This window comes from Rhinolophus sinicus, linkage group LG09, assembly GCF_036562045.2.
Source record: "Rhinolophus sinicus isolate RSC01 linkage group LG09, ASM3656204v1, whole genome shotgun sequence".
NCBI lineage: Eukaryota > Metazoa > Chordata > Mammalia > Chiroptera > Rhinolophidae > Rhinolophus > Rhinolophus sinicus.
Window position 1 is genome coordinate 70286098 of NC_133758.1, and position 18305 is coordinate 70304402.

The window sequence follows — 18305 nt, forward strand, 5'->3', positions numbered from 1 at the left end:
TTTGGCAACAACATTTCAAGCAACCTGCTGTTTTCTATCAGGGGTCACAGCTGTGGCCCTTGATCACGCAAGTGCCACAAGCATCATGTATTACACCACCAGGATAAATAGCTAAGACTGTCTAGCATGTTTAAGGCACTGGCAGTGCCTTAAACAAACAATAAGCATGATGCTTTTAACTGATCTAATACCATTGTTTCAAAGAACTTACATTCAGAAGTGTTTCATAATTCGTCCAGGAGTCTACATAGTTCCATAAAAGCAGAGGGAGAAAGAGCATTTGTTCAGTTTATGTGAAAACATTTTATATTTCCATGTGCCTCTTTGGACTTTAACTTCAGATTATCCAACTGGAAACCGATGAGGACAAATAGTTGAGCATACTCAAAAAGCTGTGAAAAAATAATAATAAAACCAGACTTCTTTGAAAGGAATCTTGAAAAGGAGCTAGTCCCCTAGTCAAAGACAATTCCATTTGTGTATTTTACTGTGATGACTGGTGAGGGGAAGGAGCAGGAAACAGCTCTGGACAGAGTGGGCCAGTTTTCTGTAAGCAGATAGTCTGTGATAAGGAGGGATTTAAATTGAATATTTCCTCTGACAGCCTGACACCAGTGTGTTTTGCTATGGTTAAAATCAGTTGGGAGCTGATGCCTATATGGCTGTCTGGACAAGTTGTAAAATGCCTCTCTTGCCCTCTCCTCTACTGCGTTTCCCAGAAAACAAAACCTAGCCGGACCTTCAGCTCTAATGAGTCTTTTGGAGCAAAACTTAATATAAGACCCGGTCTTATTTTAATATAAATAATACCAGGTCTTTAATATAATACATAATATAATTAACATAATATATTGTATAATGTAATATATTGTATAATGTAATATATTGTATAATATAATATAATATAATACCTGGTCTTATATTAAGACTTATATTAAGTTTTGCTCCAAAAGACACATTCGAGCTGATGGTCTGGCTAGGCCTTATTTTCAGGGAAATATGGTAGTATCTTTCCTGCTTTATGAATTTTAAATCCGTGTGTATAAAGTACATGCTCACTCATCCTTTCCAAACATGTTGTAGAAGTGGGAGGCACACATCCCATCTTTTGATACTCACATCACAGCTGAACCTGGCACAACAAGAGCTCTCTCACTCGTTCCTCCACTAGTTCCCTCAGCCATTCCTGCGCTGAGTATCTCCGGCGCCTGCCAAGGCGCGCTCTTCCTCACATGGAGATAACACCACGCCGGGATCAGGCTCAGGCTGTTCTTAGGGCATCTAAGAAGTGAAAGTAAGAGCATATGGCTTCTGCCACGCAAACACGGCTATCAACGGCTTATTTTACAGGGTGCAGTCATGGGACGCGTCCCATACCTTAGCTTACCCGGTCAGGAACCCAACAAGAGCGTCATTGAAAATAAGAACCGCAATTCTCATCTCATTTGACCTGGTATGGGTCAGAATCGCTGTTCCAAAGAATATGTATGTAAAAGATTTTTTTAAATTTAAATTTATTTAAAATCAAATAAGGTACCATTCCTCTTCCAGAATGGGAGAAATTAAGCATGCTTCTTCATGAAACTAAAGGAAAGTAATAGAAGTGTATTGGGAGGATATTTCTAAACCCATAATTCAATTACTTTTTTTGGGGTGTGGGGGTAACAGTTATATCGAGAAATAATCCACAGTTCATGTACAATTCATTCTTTTAAAGTATACAATTCAAGGTTTTTATTCACAAAATTATGCAGCCATCACCACAATCAATTTTAGAACATTTTCATCATCCCCCAAAGAAATGCCACATCCTTTAGCTGTTGTCATTCTATTTAATTTTCAAAATAATCTTACTCTTAATTTACCTCCCAATTTTTCTTTGGTAACCTTATTATGACATTTGATTTGGGCCCCAGATCTGTTGATCTAGAATGGAGGGGGCGGTGGTAGTACCCCTACAAGATGAAGATTCCCTGGTAAATGATCCAAAAAGCAGTTTCCAACAGGACCCCGAGAAATGTAGTATGAGTGCCTGGGTCAGGATCTCACAGCTTTGTTCCCCGCAGAGAATCAAAATGTATCTGTGTCCAGACATATTAAAAATAAGCTAACCACGGGATAGATGCAGCCTCTGTGTGTGGCTCCTTTCCTTCCTCTTCACCACCCCCTCCTCCTGAGATCTTTCACCTCCTTCTCCTCCGCTCTTCTCTATCTTACCTTATTTTGGTATATTCCTTTTTCTAGATTACCACAGGCCTTAATACAACAACAGCCTCTGTCCTCCAGTTTTCCATGGGTAAGTGTGTGTTTTTAGCAATTATAGCAATTTAACTTGGAAATGTTTGTTTTACTCATATTGTGCAATCAGGATTATAGAGTACCAAATGCCTTTACATTTAGAGAAGGCCATTCTCAATGTTGTGGTAAATAATTTGAAACATTTTTAAAGTGAAATAAAAGATGTTTAAATGCTAATTCTGTTCTCACTTCTCTCCTACAGCGAGTAGTATTTAAAAATGATACAGATAATCCAAAACATTTTAAAGTGCTTTGCATATGGATTTTGAATGTATTATCCTGTTACAGCAGAATTACCTTACTATTTATGTTTTGCTCAGATTATGACTGAAATCTGTTAAATTTTCTGCACTTACTGGTAAGGAAAGAGATAATTATTAGTGGCCGAGAGAAACCAATTAGGGCTTCATGTTTGACATAAACAATCTATGTTTAACTCAGACAGGGATCATTTGAAAGTGACTATCTGGCAATATTTCTTTTAAGTGCTTTTGCAGTAAAGCTAAAAATTCCCACCCAGAGCATTCGGTAAAGTAAGGTACCTTTTGATCAAGTGTTTATAGTTTTGCTATTATATTACTTTGCACTCTCATTTTCAAAGGTAGATATTAATAACTAACATGTATACATTTCCAGAGGGAATGTGCTAGATAAAGAAAGGCATTGCATTAGAGATAGGGGCTGGCTTTATTGATCTTGGTCCCCTCACATGGAAGCCTCCTCCCACCGTGCCCCTGGGCGGCATCCTCTAGTTTCACTGTCTTCGGCCCCTATCTTTGGGGACCTACCAGTGAAAGGACTGTTTCTCTCAGTGGCCTTCTTGTCCTAATTACACATCAGTGTTCTCACAGCCGGGGCCCCCCTGTGGTTGATTGTGTCTGAGAGCAATTTTCTTCAAGTCACATAGTTGTCCCTTTTTTGTAAGTGTGCCTCATTTCAGCTTCTGTATGTGTCACGTGAAACTTGCCTGATTACAGCTTGGGTTATTTTATTCTCACATCGATAGTATTACCTACAATTTACAGACTATTCAGAAATCCATATGTGGTCATGAGAAAAGTGTTAGGAAAAACAATGTAATGAATTTGTTTATGAGAGCATTTCTTTGATCTATCATCAACAAGTGTATCCTACATTTTCTATAATGAGCGCTTTTATAATCACAAAATATAAAGTTCATATTTTCAAAGTTGTGGTGCTACAAAAACAAATTTTTAAAACTCAAGCATGACGGGCAAGTAACTTAGAGGTTCTTACCCAGAACAGATGTGTTTAAATTCATGATGCTATTAATATAAAAAATAAACTGAGTAATATATTATCTGTATTCTGAGTATTTATTCTTCCTTTTTTCTAGGGCAATCAGCGTTAATTTCAGATATGATCTTTTAGCAATTAGAGAACAAAAGAGAACCACTGTAAAATATATGCCTCACAATTCTACTAGTATTTTAGTTTTATTAAAGGTAGGAGAGATCCAGCACCAATTAAGTTATCCTTAAAGGAAAAACAAAGGTCTATTTTTGTAAACAATAAAAAATATACTGTAGAGCTAGCATAAATTCTTTATTTCCTCACCTTTCAGTAGTATCCTACCATGAACAATACAGATGATGAAAAAGGGCCAAGAAAGAGAGTTATTCAGCGAGTGCAGGGTTTGGTACCTGAGGTCCCAAATTCATAATAAGCACCATGCACACGATCTTGGGACTCGACCCAAACATGTGACTTAGGAAGGGCCCTTGATTACCCCATGAGCCAGAGGGCTGCAGCCTACCAGGCCAGAGAGTGGCTTGCCTTATTTAAAGCATGATTTTAATTTTAGGTTAGAGGACTGGAAGAGAAACAGAATCAGGGAGAAGAAAAGAGGAGTGGTAGGAATGGGGAAAAGGAAGGAGAGATAGACCAAGTTTATAGCTAAAAAAATACAGTTAGAAGTATTTTTTGAGTGACAGTTTTAGAGTCAAAATTTTAACATGTCATTGCTTGGGAATGCAACAGAAAATATTTAGTAAAAGTGATGGAAGGAGAACTGACTCTGAGTGGTGAACACATAATGTGAGATACAGATGGTGTATTACAGAATTGTACACCTGAAATCTATGTAACATTACTAATAATTGTGACCCCAATAAACTTTATTCTTTTTTATTTATTTATTTATTTTTAATTTATTGGGGTGACAATTGTTAGTGAAATTACATAGATTTCAGGTGTACAATTCTGTATAACATCATCTGTAAATCCCATTGTGTGTTCACCACCCAGAGTCAGTTCTCCTTCCATCACCATATATTTGATCCCCCTTGCCCTCATCTTTCACCCCCCCACCCCCCAATAAACATTATTTAAAAAAATATTTAGTAAAAGAAATTATAATTTATTGTGTAGGGACTTCATTGGGAAGTTTGCTTACTGCATTTGAGAATAAAAAATTGAGAACTAAACGGATTAGGGTGGCTAAGAAACAATGCAGTGGCAAACCATTAGCTGTGTAGTGTGTGGGCTGTATGGTAAAAACAGTATAGTGTACAGAACTTTCCAGCAATGGTTTTTTGTATCTCATTATGAGTGCTTAGAATAACATTATTGTGTTTATATGGATGGTATGAAGACTAGACTGGGGCACATTCACAAATCTTAGAGATGTCATAATCATGTGTATTCATCCAGTTTTACAAACCCCACAATAACCAAATACCAAAATAGCAACCGCAGTCAATTAGCCATTGCATTTATCCTCAGTTGAATGTATTATGAAAAACACTGTACGTTGACAGGTCAGCATTTTATATTTCTTTGTGTATTGTAAAATTCTTCAAATCTATATTAATAATGTGGTTAAATGTGGTCAGTCAGACTTAGTGTCCACTCCTTAGGAAGTCCTTTAGGATGTTCAGTACATGATGTGATAATTCAGATGTAATATAGAAATTTTCTAGGGGATTTGATCATTATTTGGCTTCAGTGATTATTTATGTTTGAAATTATGCACATATAACCACAGTTGGGCAAATTATTGATGTTTTTGGTATTTTTATATTGCTCTTGTAAACGTTTCAATTACATGACAAGTATTATCCAGGAGTCTCTAGCATCTCAGAGATATGTATACAGATTTCTTGAATTACTAAGGAATGTCTCAAATAAACTCTGTCTTCTCAATACAGCAATTCTCTCCCAACTCTTCTAATATATATGTGTGTGTATGTATGTTTGTGTGTGTGTATATATATAATATGTATTATATATAATATGTATTATATATATTATATGTGTGTATATATATTATATGTTATATATATCATGTGTATATATAAACTATATATATATATATAAATACACAGACTATCTTATCCAAATGAGTTTTAAAGCATTTTGAAAACGAGTTCTGCAAACTGAAATTGATCACGTTATCAACATCTAAATCATCTTGAAAAGTGCCCTAAAATATTCTTGAAAGAACTTCTCATTTGTCCATTCCAATGAAAGATTGTATATCTATTTCTGTGCTGAGGCATTGATCTGCTACAGTCCTCACTTGATTCGTCAGATTCAACTTGTGGAATTTATGATTATAGCCTTGGGGGCATTTGCCCATTTCCTTTAGATTTCTTCTGGGACAGGAAGAAAAATTTGAGATGATGCCCTTGCAAACCATTATCTTACAGATGCCTCCAAACTGTTCTTCCAGGCAGGATCCTGTGTCCCAGGCAAGTGCTGGTAGTGCTTTGTATCCATCATTCTCTTACTAAGAAATCACTGAATATTTGCTGTGTGTCCAGCACTGCTCTGAGCTGACTTTATGAGAAGACAAATAAGTGAGAAAACAAAACATTATTACAGTGCTTAAGCAGTGTGCTAGAAGGCTCTGGATGCATCCAGAGCATGAAACCTCTAGAGAATGGCCAGATCATTATAAGCAGAGGTAGTCATGTGAACAGGTCCCCTTGGTGGCCGAACCCAGCTAGGTCTCGCAGATATAGCAATGCAGGGAGGCCCCTTCAGGAGAAGAATCCCTGAAAGCCAATAATGCTAGTCCCTGGAAAGGACAAAGGTTCCCCAGATGAAGATGCAGAGTGACACAGCAAGGTATAGGAGCAAAAAGACTGGCCAGGGTCGCTATGAGTAATGTCTGATAAAATTGTGTCTGTCTGAACAGTTAATGATATTGGCTGGTTTGTTTGTTTGTTTGCTTGTTTGTTTTACTTACATAATAGGCAATAAAGGTGAGCAAAATGGCATCTTAATCTATTGAGCAATAAAGAAATATATGCTTGTTCAATATAGCCCAGCTCTTTTTTCAGATTAATAGGATTAATTCATCAGTCAAATGGGGAATAAAGAAAGGTAAGCTATTTGGGGGGAGGGGGGGACTAGAAAATTACAAAAGTTCCAGGTACTATTATTGCTGAATGGAAAGATTGTTTTGTAAAAGAAAAGAGGTCTGGCATTATTTTTTCTTAAATAGATGCAATGAATAAAATCCCACTGTAAGTGGTATTATATTACATTCAGCAAAAAGGAAGCAGGTTTTCCCCTCAGGTCTAATTCATAAACTCCTTAATTACTCAGAACTTGATGCAACAGAGAAACTCTCCCTCAACTCTTAACAGCTAATTCACAGGGAGGAGAAATTGAGCCCTCCATATTTTGGTATGAATTATTGCTGGTTTCCTCTGTGAACTTATTGAAATATATTTCTAAATCAGACTCGTTTTTTTCAAGAGTCACTCTCCTTGGTAAGTCGGTAAGACCTTGGGAAATTTATTATGAAATACTGAAAACCTCCTCTGGAAACACGAAATTCTCCAACTATGAGATGAACAAAATCTCTGGTGACTTAAGCGCAAAACAAATATAAGAACCCTCCAGAAGTATAGAAACTTTTAATGGTAAAATTAGTTTAATACATATGTTTTATAAGACTAAATATAGGTTTTATTTGAGTGTAAGATTTTTGGATGTAAAAGATATTAAAATAAGATTTCTTTATGACTTGATTTTTAGATCCTCAACGATCTATATTAACACAAAACTGAAATATTTATATGGAACATTTCTGTGTTATCTAAATTTAATAAATAAAGGTTTGGAAGTAATTATAATTCAGGTTGTCCTGCTTCTTCATCCTGAGGTTGACCTGTTCCTTGTTAGGGAATATATATTGTAAAAGACCAGTTTAAATGAACTTTATATATATTTCAAATCCACCTCCCCCCAAGTTCTTAAGTCCTATTTTAAGTAATAAAAGGGAATATTCTGAAATATTGTAAAATTCTAAGAATAAGGTCCTGTAAAAGGTTACTGAGATTAATTACAAGTGTCTTTGAATTATTAAAACTGATAATTAGTTATCTTTACATGAATTAAAATATAGTTTGAAAGTAGATACTATGCCCTTTCCTTTTTAAAATATTTAATTCGTTGTCTCTCACCTTGATGAGGCTTAAAAACTGAATGTCAGTAATTCCTTTATAAATACGTTCTCCAAATATTTACTGAGGGCCATTCTAATGGAAGGGACATAACACCGAACCACAGAATGAGAAGAACTTGATCATTAATACACAGTAAGTGGTCTCTTCTCCATGAAAACTCATCCTATTGCCCAGCCTGATATCTCTGAGTCCCCACTTCCTCTGTATTTCTTTTATGATGCCTATTTCACTCTGCTTTGATTTATACACTGGCCATGTTTGCACATCCACTTACGCTCTTTATAGCTAGATGTCTCCTTGGGGGTAAGGAGTATACAAGTAGCCCTCTTTGTATATAGGGCAGAATTTTGCTCATAACTCAAACCAAGCAAATATGAATCAAATTTAATTTCATAGGTTAGGAAAGGAATTTAGTGATATTCTACATTGGTGCTCAATACTATACCATTGTTGACTGCTAAGGCAAGGATTATGCTGAGTGAGCTCCATGGGCAATATTAGAACCTCATCGGAACCACCAATTTTCACTTTCTTATCAATCAAGGACTCTTGATCTAGGATTCTTCTGTCAGAGAGATCTTTAGAATACGCCATATACATATATCACAATGTACCTAATCCACTGTGGGGAAAAGCAAAACCTAAGACACTACCCATCCTTCAAAGAGTTTATTATCAAACAAGTGGGGGGAAAGATCACATGTGAGAAAAAACCAAGGAAGGCTAATTAGGGGGTGCAAATAACAGAGGAGAGTGAGAGCACAGCCTATTGGGAAATCCAGGAAAGAGGAAGGAGGTCCAGAGGCAGGACTTCATGATTTGGGAGACTGACAAGAACAGACATGGTACCACCCCAGAAGGTCAGCATCACAGTAAAGGTTAGATGGATGGTACCAGGCAGGGGCCATTCCAGGCCTTGAGACCAAGGTCCAAGCCAGAACAGCAGCAAGAGTAGACTAAGTCTCCAGGTTGCTGGGTGTAGGGAGGCCGCAGTACTTAACACCTGCAGCCTCAGGTGGGGTGGGTCCTCCTAGAACATGGGCCAAGCACGAACACTCAGTTAGCTTATATGGCCTTAGCCCTGGGTCAGGGAGGGCTGCTTGGCAGGGACCCTGGCCACGCCTGCTCCTTTAGCGTTTTTCTTCCTTTTGTTTCTCCCAACTTAGGCTCTGACGAAAGTTCTACGCTTTGGGCTTGGGAGGAGACTTGCAAAGGGTTGGGCACCGGAAAGTGGTTGGAAATGACACAGCAGTCCATAAATTGGAAGAGAATTGGTTGCTTTCTCCCTTATGATAGGAGTGGGGGTGAAAAGGAAGGAATACAAATATTTTGGAAGTGAGGGAATGAGGATAGGACTGAAGGGAGAAAGGTACAAAAGGGGAAGAGGACAGCTGTTCATTTTATATCCTGTGGTCATTGTCCATCTGCCATAGACTGGAAGAAGTCACCTAATGAGGTTTGGGAATTTCAGCCAAGGAAGTGACTAAAGGGGCAAGATAGTGGGTACAATAAATCACATACTGTCACATTTATTCAGAAAGAAAGGTTTGCAGATCCAATAGCCTGTTTCCTAGTAAAGTAAGTCAAAACAGAAATTATTACTAGTAGCCTCATTTTAAAAATAAACAAATATATAACAAGTAAAGACATGGTTCTTTCTCTTTGCTTTATGAGAGAGGTCTTTCAAGTTTAAAGAAAGCATGTTCTTAGTGTAAGTCCAGAGCATTTTTGAGGACTTTTACTGTTCTCCTTTATTTCACCTCTCTTAATTTTTAATACCAGTTTTTAGTAAATGCTTCAAATGGAAATTTCACTTCCATAGAGTGGTCCTTCTTCTAACACTGTCCTTGAAATATGTTTTCTTCAGTTAAAAATATACTGAATTCTCCACAAGGGTATTTTTGGTGGGCAAAACAGAAGTATAGACATAAATTCTCAAATCCCATATTCAAATGATTAATTGATCTCTTGGGACAACTGAGGATATTGGACACGTTGATTTCTCTAAACCGACAATTTCATTAGCAAAATAATGATTTATTTCAACTTCAGTCATCATATTTTACCAAAATTGAATTCATTTGCTCTTGACAGATTCAAGAGCAATTCGAGGACTTCCTCTCATGCGGAATGGAACTGTTCTTAATTAAAGTCATATCTGTGGGCTCCTTTCCGTCACAGTTCCCATCCCTGTCATTTGGTCCTAAGAAGCCCCAGGGTGCTTCCTGCTGGGCTGCCACAAAGCATTACCTGATACAGTAACCATTTATCCCTTCACTGCTCGTACCCATGAATCAGACTGCTGCCCCTGTGGCTATGGCCCCTGAACTTCCACAAGGCATGAGCTGCTGTCTGCACAGGCGCAGGCTGGGCAACCTGAGCCTGTGTTTTATGAGAGCCTGAAGCCGCCTTGAATGGCAGGATGTGTAGGCACAGTCAGACTTGCGGACAAAAGCTAAGAGGACGCCTGAGAGGAGCTGGGAGAGACTGTTGGCTCAGCATCTTGTGTAGCCATTCCTCATGCATTTATTTCACCTGTGCTCTGAGAATTGGTAAAATCGCCCACGTGGGGCCAAATCCTCATCTTCCCAGGTAGATGTTTCCCCTTTTCTTTGAACTCTACATTCCAAATTATCCATTAGTGGATAACTAATGTACAGGAAGGTAATAAGTGACAAAAACCATTTGCTTCAAAGAGTATCTGGCAAGAGTACACACTTGGTTACATTCTTTTTTAAAAATTTACAAACTAATGGGACGAATTTGTACAGATTTGCCACATTACAAAACATTACGTTCAGATACATAAAATCTTATAAAGTTTAGGAGAGGAATAAAACAAACATGAAAACTAAGAAACATGTTAAACCGGTTACCCTGGAAATTACAGAATTAGATGCTTAAATTTAGATACTGTTCAATAAGTAATACTTCTATACTTACCATGTTATCAAGATGTTCCTCTACTTAAAATAAATTATTTTGATGCCATAGGCTTATACCTTAGGATTTTTCTAGCAAACTCAGTAACAAAGGAAATAAAAATCTAGTGTAATATAATTATTGTTCTACGTCACTGTTGTTACTGGAAAATAAACATGCACAGCTGTCTCTAACAAAATATTTAAACAGAAGTTTGTAAAACTATGAAAATATCGGTCATCTGTATAATAATAGTCCATGACTTGCTTGTGGCAGGATTATTTTAAAGAATTGCAAAATAGCAAATAAGTTTTCACTATGTTTCTTGATGCTTTGGGTACAGTGAAATTTTCTTTCTAGTGAGTAATAAGTACTCTCCTCAAAAATCACTGTTAGAAAAAAAAAAAGATAAATTACTGTCAGAACTGCTTATTACACCACTATCTTCATGTTGCTCGTCACCTTCTTCATGGTGTGGGATGAGGCAAGTCTCTTGCTTGATGCCCATCCGTGCCTACGGAAACGTGTCATAGCCCTGGGAGTGACAGTGCCTAGCTTTCTCAAAGCTCCTCCAAAAGTTTCCCATTGGTCTTTCTCTCTTTCCACTCACTACAACCTCGAGTAAATGGACCTGTTCTCCATGTATCTACCTCGAAAAGATGAAAGGTGTGTTGATCCTGCTAAGATTTGCACCAGTCATAGCAGGGAGTCCTAAGTAGCCAGATTACATCCATTTCATAGCTTTATCTTTCTAGATCGGATGCTGTGTGTTTGCACGCAGCCCCTGGAGCCCTGCCTGTGTCGGAGGTCTGTCTGAGTTGTGAGTCATGGCAGTGGCGGCACTGGTGCTGCCAGAACCCTCCATGGGAGTCTGGCCAGACATTCTGCGAGCCTTCAGTATTTATGGGCCCCGCTCTACAATTGTAGAGGCATCATTTCAGGCACCACTTTCCCCCATCTATAAATTCTGCTACATACGTTTCCTCCTCCTTCTGTGCCCTGTGGAACACCTAAAAAGGCAGCTTGTTTTTCAGGCAGAGCTTTGAGGAAAGAGGCTGCTCCAGGCAATGACTGCGGAACCCCCGAGAGGCCAGTAGCTCCTTCTATTGTTTCTGTTCCGATTTACTTTGAAAAGTCCTGGGCTTGGTGCAGAAGGACATAACCAAATACGAGTAAAACTACCCAGGCCTTGAGAGACGAAAACCATATGATTTATCCTTCTACTATAAAAGTAAAAAGAAATAGAGAGGGCTACTGGAGATACAGGCTCACAATCCCTAATCTATAATTCCATATTACAAAAAACTCAAAAAAACTACAAACCCTTTTTTTTCATTTATGTAATAGCAAAGCCTGACATGACCTGAATTCATTTGACAGCAAGACCTGACTTGAAATGATTTAAGGCGATTTATAATCTTTATACTACTTATGCAAATCTTCATGCATTTCACTGCAGAAATATTAATGTGTTTGGTTATAGAGTTGTTGCCCCAGACTTTGCTGGGGCTGTTGCATAATATATGGTATATGCACCCTACTACCTTTCTGAAATCTTTAGGTAAATAATTTGGATCCTGAAATTTATCTTATCTCAAGGGATTATGGACCTGTATGGCTACTGTTCTAAGAAAGAGAGTAATTCTTAAATTCTTAATAGAAGAAATTACTAATATTTCTATTTTTTAAACAGCCTTTATTTTATACCAAATCAAGCTGTTCTTTAAGTTGTTTGTTTTTATTGGCAACCACCCAAGAGGGATGGGGAAAAAGGAAAAAGTGTAATTGTGAATCTTAGCCACATCCTGCCTACCAGGTGTTTGTAATCTCTGTACATATATGTTGTGGTTAACGGGCTAGTGCACAATGAACAGGCTTTTGTTGTGCTATCATGGGCTTCATTGATTTGCACATTGTTGCTACTTATTCATGTGCTTGTATTCTTGGCGTTATAAACTCTAACAGATCTTTCAGGTCCTCCCAGCTAGCACTGCAGCGAAGCACTCCAGGTAGCAAGTCTCAGAAGTTACAGGTTCTCTCTGACTTTTGTTGAGCTCCTGAGGTTCATGAGGGTCAGCATAGTTTTCATTCAGGTTCGTCTCCAACATAATCCAAAAATGAATGGCATGTTTCTAGTATAAGCAAACAACTCCTCAAAGTCATTTCACCAATGTTAATCTAGTTGTAATGTGATCATTTTCTTTGAAGAATATTATAATTGAATAAAATCTGCCTTAACTAATAGAGAAGGAAATTATAACTTGTTCTCCTTTAAATGTTGTCCAACATTAAAATGTATGTATCACTTGAATGAGCCATGCTTACAAAGCCAAACAGAAAATGAACTATGTAATCTGGGCTCCATGCTTCGGGACCTGTGATTTAAGACATTGTGAAGGAACACACACAGGACATGCTTCCAATAGAGGTGGTACCAGGTTTTGAGTGTCCACATTTGAAGCTAATACAATTTGGCTGATGGCTAGAGTCTCAAGGAAAAAAACATAAAATTACACATTCAAAATTAGATACAAATGTGCATATTTATTTAGAGTCAGAAAAGAAATCACAGCAAATGACAGATGTTTAGAAACTGACAATACCCCAAACATTCCAAAATCCAGAAATATATATCTTTGTTAACTAAACCGAAATGCCCTGTAATACGCTTTTCCTTACAGTTTCTGGCTGCATATTCTTACATCACTTCTTTATATGACAATTTTATAATATTTTCTATGGAGAGAATAGAAAGATAATTCTGCTTCTAGCTTGGTGAATCAGAGTTTCTTTTGTTTTTCAATTAACATTTTACCTTCACACTTATTAATGATGCCATTTAAATGTTCAGGATCATTATGAAATTCAGAAAATCTCTATAATATTTCTTTCATTTATAAACTATAAGATTTCAGGTGATTTTGACTTCCTTGTGCAGTGACTCATTTTAACTGATCTTTGAATTGACATCACTCATTAAACAGTTTGTCACCGTGTCCTTGAGTCATGATGTGAGGTGCATCAGCACAGTGGGTGACAGGAGTGTCCCTGCACGTCCTTCTCTCTGAGGATGACTACACTGTAAAATCGAAGTGACCTGCATAACTACATAATCACATCACACTCACCCAAAATAACTTATTCCAACTCAACTTCCACTTAGCGGGATCTCCGAAGTAACATGGCCACTCCAACACGGCCTAACATGAGGGGAACATGGTGAGGGCGTGGTCAGAATGGAGACAGTGCTCTTAGCCAGCTGTAAATGGTATAAGACATGGTCACATGAACACGTTACTAGTGCTCCTCCCGAGCCCTGGGAGGTGCTCAGGCAAGGGAGGGGCCCTGAAGCTTAAGTCATCAGCTTCAGGGTAAACCTGCTTCTGTCTGCACTGTCTGCCGTCTACACCAGCATGTTAGAATTGGGCATTGCATTTGTATATGTTATATCAATGCACATGTGTTTCCATTGTGCTAAAACGTATTGCCATTTCCATACTTCCTTCATACCCTCTTACAAGTTACCTCTTTTTTCCCTCCCAAATACCAATCACTCCTATCGTCTTCCTTTATTCCACCCTCTATTGCTTTAGCCTCTGTCAGTAATCATAGGTAGGGACCATAGAGATTTCTATAGACTGCTGCAGCTAGTGTTCTCTTTCCCAATAAATAATAGTCATTCATGACAAATAATACTTTTCTTCAATGTGGATATTTTAAGCCATGTATTTTTTTACATTCAGAATATTGTACATGTTTCCATGCCTTTTTCCACGCATTTTTTTGACAAACAACTTTTGTTAGTAGAAACAGGGAAGGGAAAAGAGCGTTGAGTTGGGAGTCAGGCCATTTAGTCCTGTCTCTGCCCGCTGACCTCACCTTGAGTAAGTGTTAGAGCCTGTCTGCACCCCGGGCAACTCATTTGTAAAGTGAGAGTGTTCATGGGCCTGATCTCTTAAGTGTCTTCCCGATGTGGTCTTAAGTCCTAGAACTGGGTGACAAGAGTGAACTAGGAGCTAACCGGGAATACGTTTTGTCTGCAAATATGGTTACGATGTTGTCTGTTTTAGTTAAGGCGACCTCCACAAGAAATATCAAAGTAGTTGCCTTATCTTTAGTCAACCAAAGGATGTTAAGTTACATTTATAGCTTGTTCTGTCACCAGGGAAACATATGAAATAGAGGAACAGAAATGCAGCACCAGCTGCACCAGGTGATGTTGTTATCCAAACAATACTCAGCGTGAGAGAGCAAATGTGCTGCCCTTTGGCTTTTCCTAGAAGGGCATGAGTCTCTCTGTTGTTGGACAGAGGCTATAGGTCACCCCCATCTCTTCTCCTGCTGAAAAGAAGTGTACAAAAGAGATAATAATAAATAGGAATAATAATAATGATAGTAACAGTGGTATCGTATTTCCATAAGACTCACTTCCTAGAGTTTAACTAGGTCTTTTTTAGATTTATTTCATTCACTGGGGAGACAGCTATTCACTGAGCTCCTGTTCCACGTGAAGCAGCTCTCAAGGCACTGGGGAGACAGGATTTGTGAAACAAAATCTTTGCCCTGGTGGAGCAAACATTCTGATGGGAGAAGGCAACCATCAAACAAATGGATATGTCAGGGAGTAATAAATGCAATGAAGAAAATAAATCAGGGTTCCGCAAGTGAGAGGTAGCATTTTATTGAAGGTAGCCAGGGGAAGGCCTCCAAGGATGCAACCAGTGAGCAGAGGCCTGAATTGTATGAGAGCATTAGCTTGGCAGAAGGAACATCCAACAGAAGAGCCACACAGACGGGACTGGCATTATGTCACCACTGCAGCCTTACGTAAATGTCAGCACTAAATGATATTTTACTTCTTGAGTGGGAAGGCTGTTCAAAGGGCATGTGTTTCCTACTTTTTCCTGAATGACAGCCAAAGAGAAGTGGGACTGAATCACAAGAAAGTAAGTAGGCTTTTGAGTTCACATGTACTTCTGACATAAGAAATACTTCCAATAATTGGTTGACTCAATGATGAATTGATAGATGAATCATCTTCGCCTGACTCCCTATAACAAAAGTAGTAAGTTACTTACCTGTTTTTTTCTAAATTATACTAGGGATAGTGCTATCTAAATATAACTAGGGTTAAAAGTTGATACCAATTTCAGTTGTAATTTTAAATTGAATAAAGTGGTTCATATGCATAGATCAGACCAAGATTACAATAAAATATTTGTTAGAATTATAGTGATGCGTTTTTCTAATAGTAAAAGGAAGCAATAAGATAGAAATAAGCTTTGCCATTCTTTTTATTCCTTTGTTTTTAAATAACAAGTACTGGGCACTGTTTTATGCCTGTAAATATTGTTTCTTTATAATAAAAGATTATTTCAGAAACAGATTTACAAGCTTTTTGGAATTCATTATTTAGAGTACAAATGTGGATTATACTGGTATCTTATATTTAATTCTGATTGCAATATTATTGCAATAATATATCAGGTTAATGCTTTTCACGTAATTAAAATTGTCTGAATTGGGAATGTTAAGATATTGCTTTTTTGGGAATGCAGCTATTTTCTAAAATCTCTTTAAAATGCCTTTCTAGAGATTTTTAAAGCAAATGACAGAAATTCTTTAGAAGGTTAACCTTTTGTGTTTGTTCTGAGAGCTCTGTAGGGGTTATCACATTGGTCTGGATGACAGATGGGCTAAGGTGCTGGTAGTGATGGTAAAGCAAAGCCATACATTTAATGAATATGCACGAGGAGAGTCCACAGGTTTGGGTGGCTGGCTACTGGGGCAGGGAACGGAGAAGCATGGACAGGGAATCTGAAGGGAAAATGATGCGCAGGTAGCATGATGTGTCTTCTGGGTGCAGTTTTACTGTGATCTTCTCGCACGGTGAAACCCAAGAGAGCTGAAGTGATGACCAGCAGGGTATTTAGGCTGGAGGTGCTTCAGTCCTTTAGGTTTATCTCTCTTTTCTAAAAAAGGGCCATTACGGCCTCAAGTCTTGAGCCTGAGTAGAAGTAACAGCAGAGAAGCCTGTCCCAGCATGTTCTGACCATGAGAAAATAGAACACTATTTAGAAAAAAAAAAAAAAAATGTGCTTTGTGCACCAGAAGTAGTACAGTGAAGTGATCAAAAGCGTGGGCTGTGGTCTGTCCAGTTCAGAATCCTTTTTGGCCCTGAGTAAGTGACTTCTCTTTGCCATAGTTTCCTTACTTGTAAAGTGGGCATATGCATTGTAGTGCCTACGTATTCATAGGAATCAAAATTGTTCTATTGAGTCACTGGAATTCTTTTTCTTTATGGGTGCTATTATATTAAAACTCTTAACTGATCAAGTTTTCTGTTTTCTTTGGATGCTAGGAACTGCAAAATCATATTTCAGCTCCACTCTAGCAATTGTGTAGGCCTTATGCAATGTATCTCTTACACTGATTTGTCTTGCTATCCTAACTCCCAGGGTGTCGTCTGTTTCTTGCCACGTAGACGCCTCTGTTCCACACTAATACATTTCCCAGTGATGCTGACAAATAGGTAACTCATTTGTTATCTCATTTGGGTCTCAGTTTTCATTTCCTTATTGAACTTAACAGCATTTTCACTAAAGAGTAGGGAATTGGTCCAAAGTAAAAGAAGCTATAGGGAAAAAGATGAGCTGTAAGTTCTTTGATAAGCAGTAAGTCAATTTAATATTTAGCCCATGAACAAATACGGTCAAACTGTGTTCCTTTTTCTAGGATAAATTAATTTATCAAATGAAACAAAAAATATTGAACCATAGCTGAAATCTGTTAAATAGTATGGGCCAAAAACTGTTTTCTAGGCACTTTTCATATATTAACTTCTTAATCTTTACAACATTTCTATGAAGAGATTGGTATTATTATTCAGATTTTACAAATGTGGAAACTGAGCACAGAAAAGGTAAATGATTTATCTAAGATCACACAGCTAAGAAGTGTCAAAGCCCACATCGCAACCTGGGAAATTTTACTCTAAAAACTGAAGAAAAAGCATTATATAGAATTATCAGTAATGCTAACAAAATTGAATTTATTATCGTGTGGACTTCCCTCATATGAGAAAAATTAAATAAGATCTGTTTAAGTCTATATGATACATTATAAGATGCATCTATGATGATATCTTATTTCGCATTAATCCATGACATTACAATTCAGAGTCACCTTTTTCTATAAAGTTACAATTTTATTATGTTTCTTCCTAAGCATAAAAGTGGACTTTTTCCCTCATAGAACAGTGTGTTAATCTAATTAAATATTCAAACAGAAACAAAATCCATCAACTTAAAGAGACAGGATAATGTCTTATGATCAGGAAGATATTACATTTGAGAAACTTTTTTTTAATGCAGTAGAAAATGATTCCTGATGGAGAGGTCAGAACTTGTGCTTTGGGAGTGATAGCCTATCTGTCTTATGACTACTTTGAATGACATTGCAAATTGCTTATTTTCAATTATGCTGGGCCATTATAATAAGACTTTACTAATAAGTAAAATAACTCATCTGGCTATCATTATTCCTCACATTACCTTATCAGGCTGATAAAAATGTACCATAATGACTTATGTAATTTGTCTGTGATATTTTTATTCTGAAAACAGACTGGGTTATGTAACCATC

General features: G+C 37.5%; 1 protein-coding gene across 4 annotated transcripts in view; it reads left to right on the top strand.

Moving 5' to 3' along the window:
* The window catches only part of RELN (reelin), a 502053-nt gene that overhangs the window by 260094 nt on the left and 223654 nt on the right, over positions 1-18305 (top strand). For all 4 annotated transcript variants that reach the window (XM_074340625.1, XM_074340624.1, XM_074340623.1 and 1 more), the window contains exon 8: positions 2245-2296. In XM_074340625.1, the coding sequence (XP_074196726.1) occupies positions 2245-2296 (52 nt within the window). The remainder of the gene's footprint in view (positions 1-2244; positions 2297-18305) is intronic.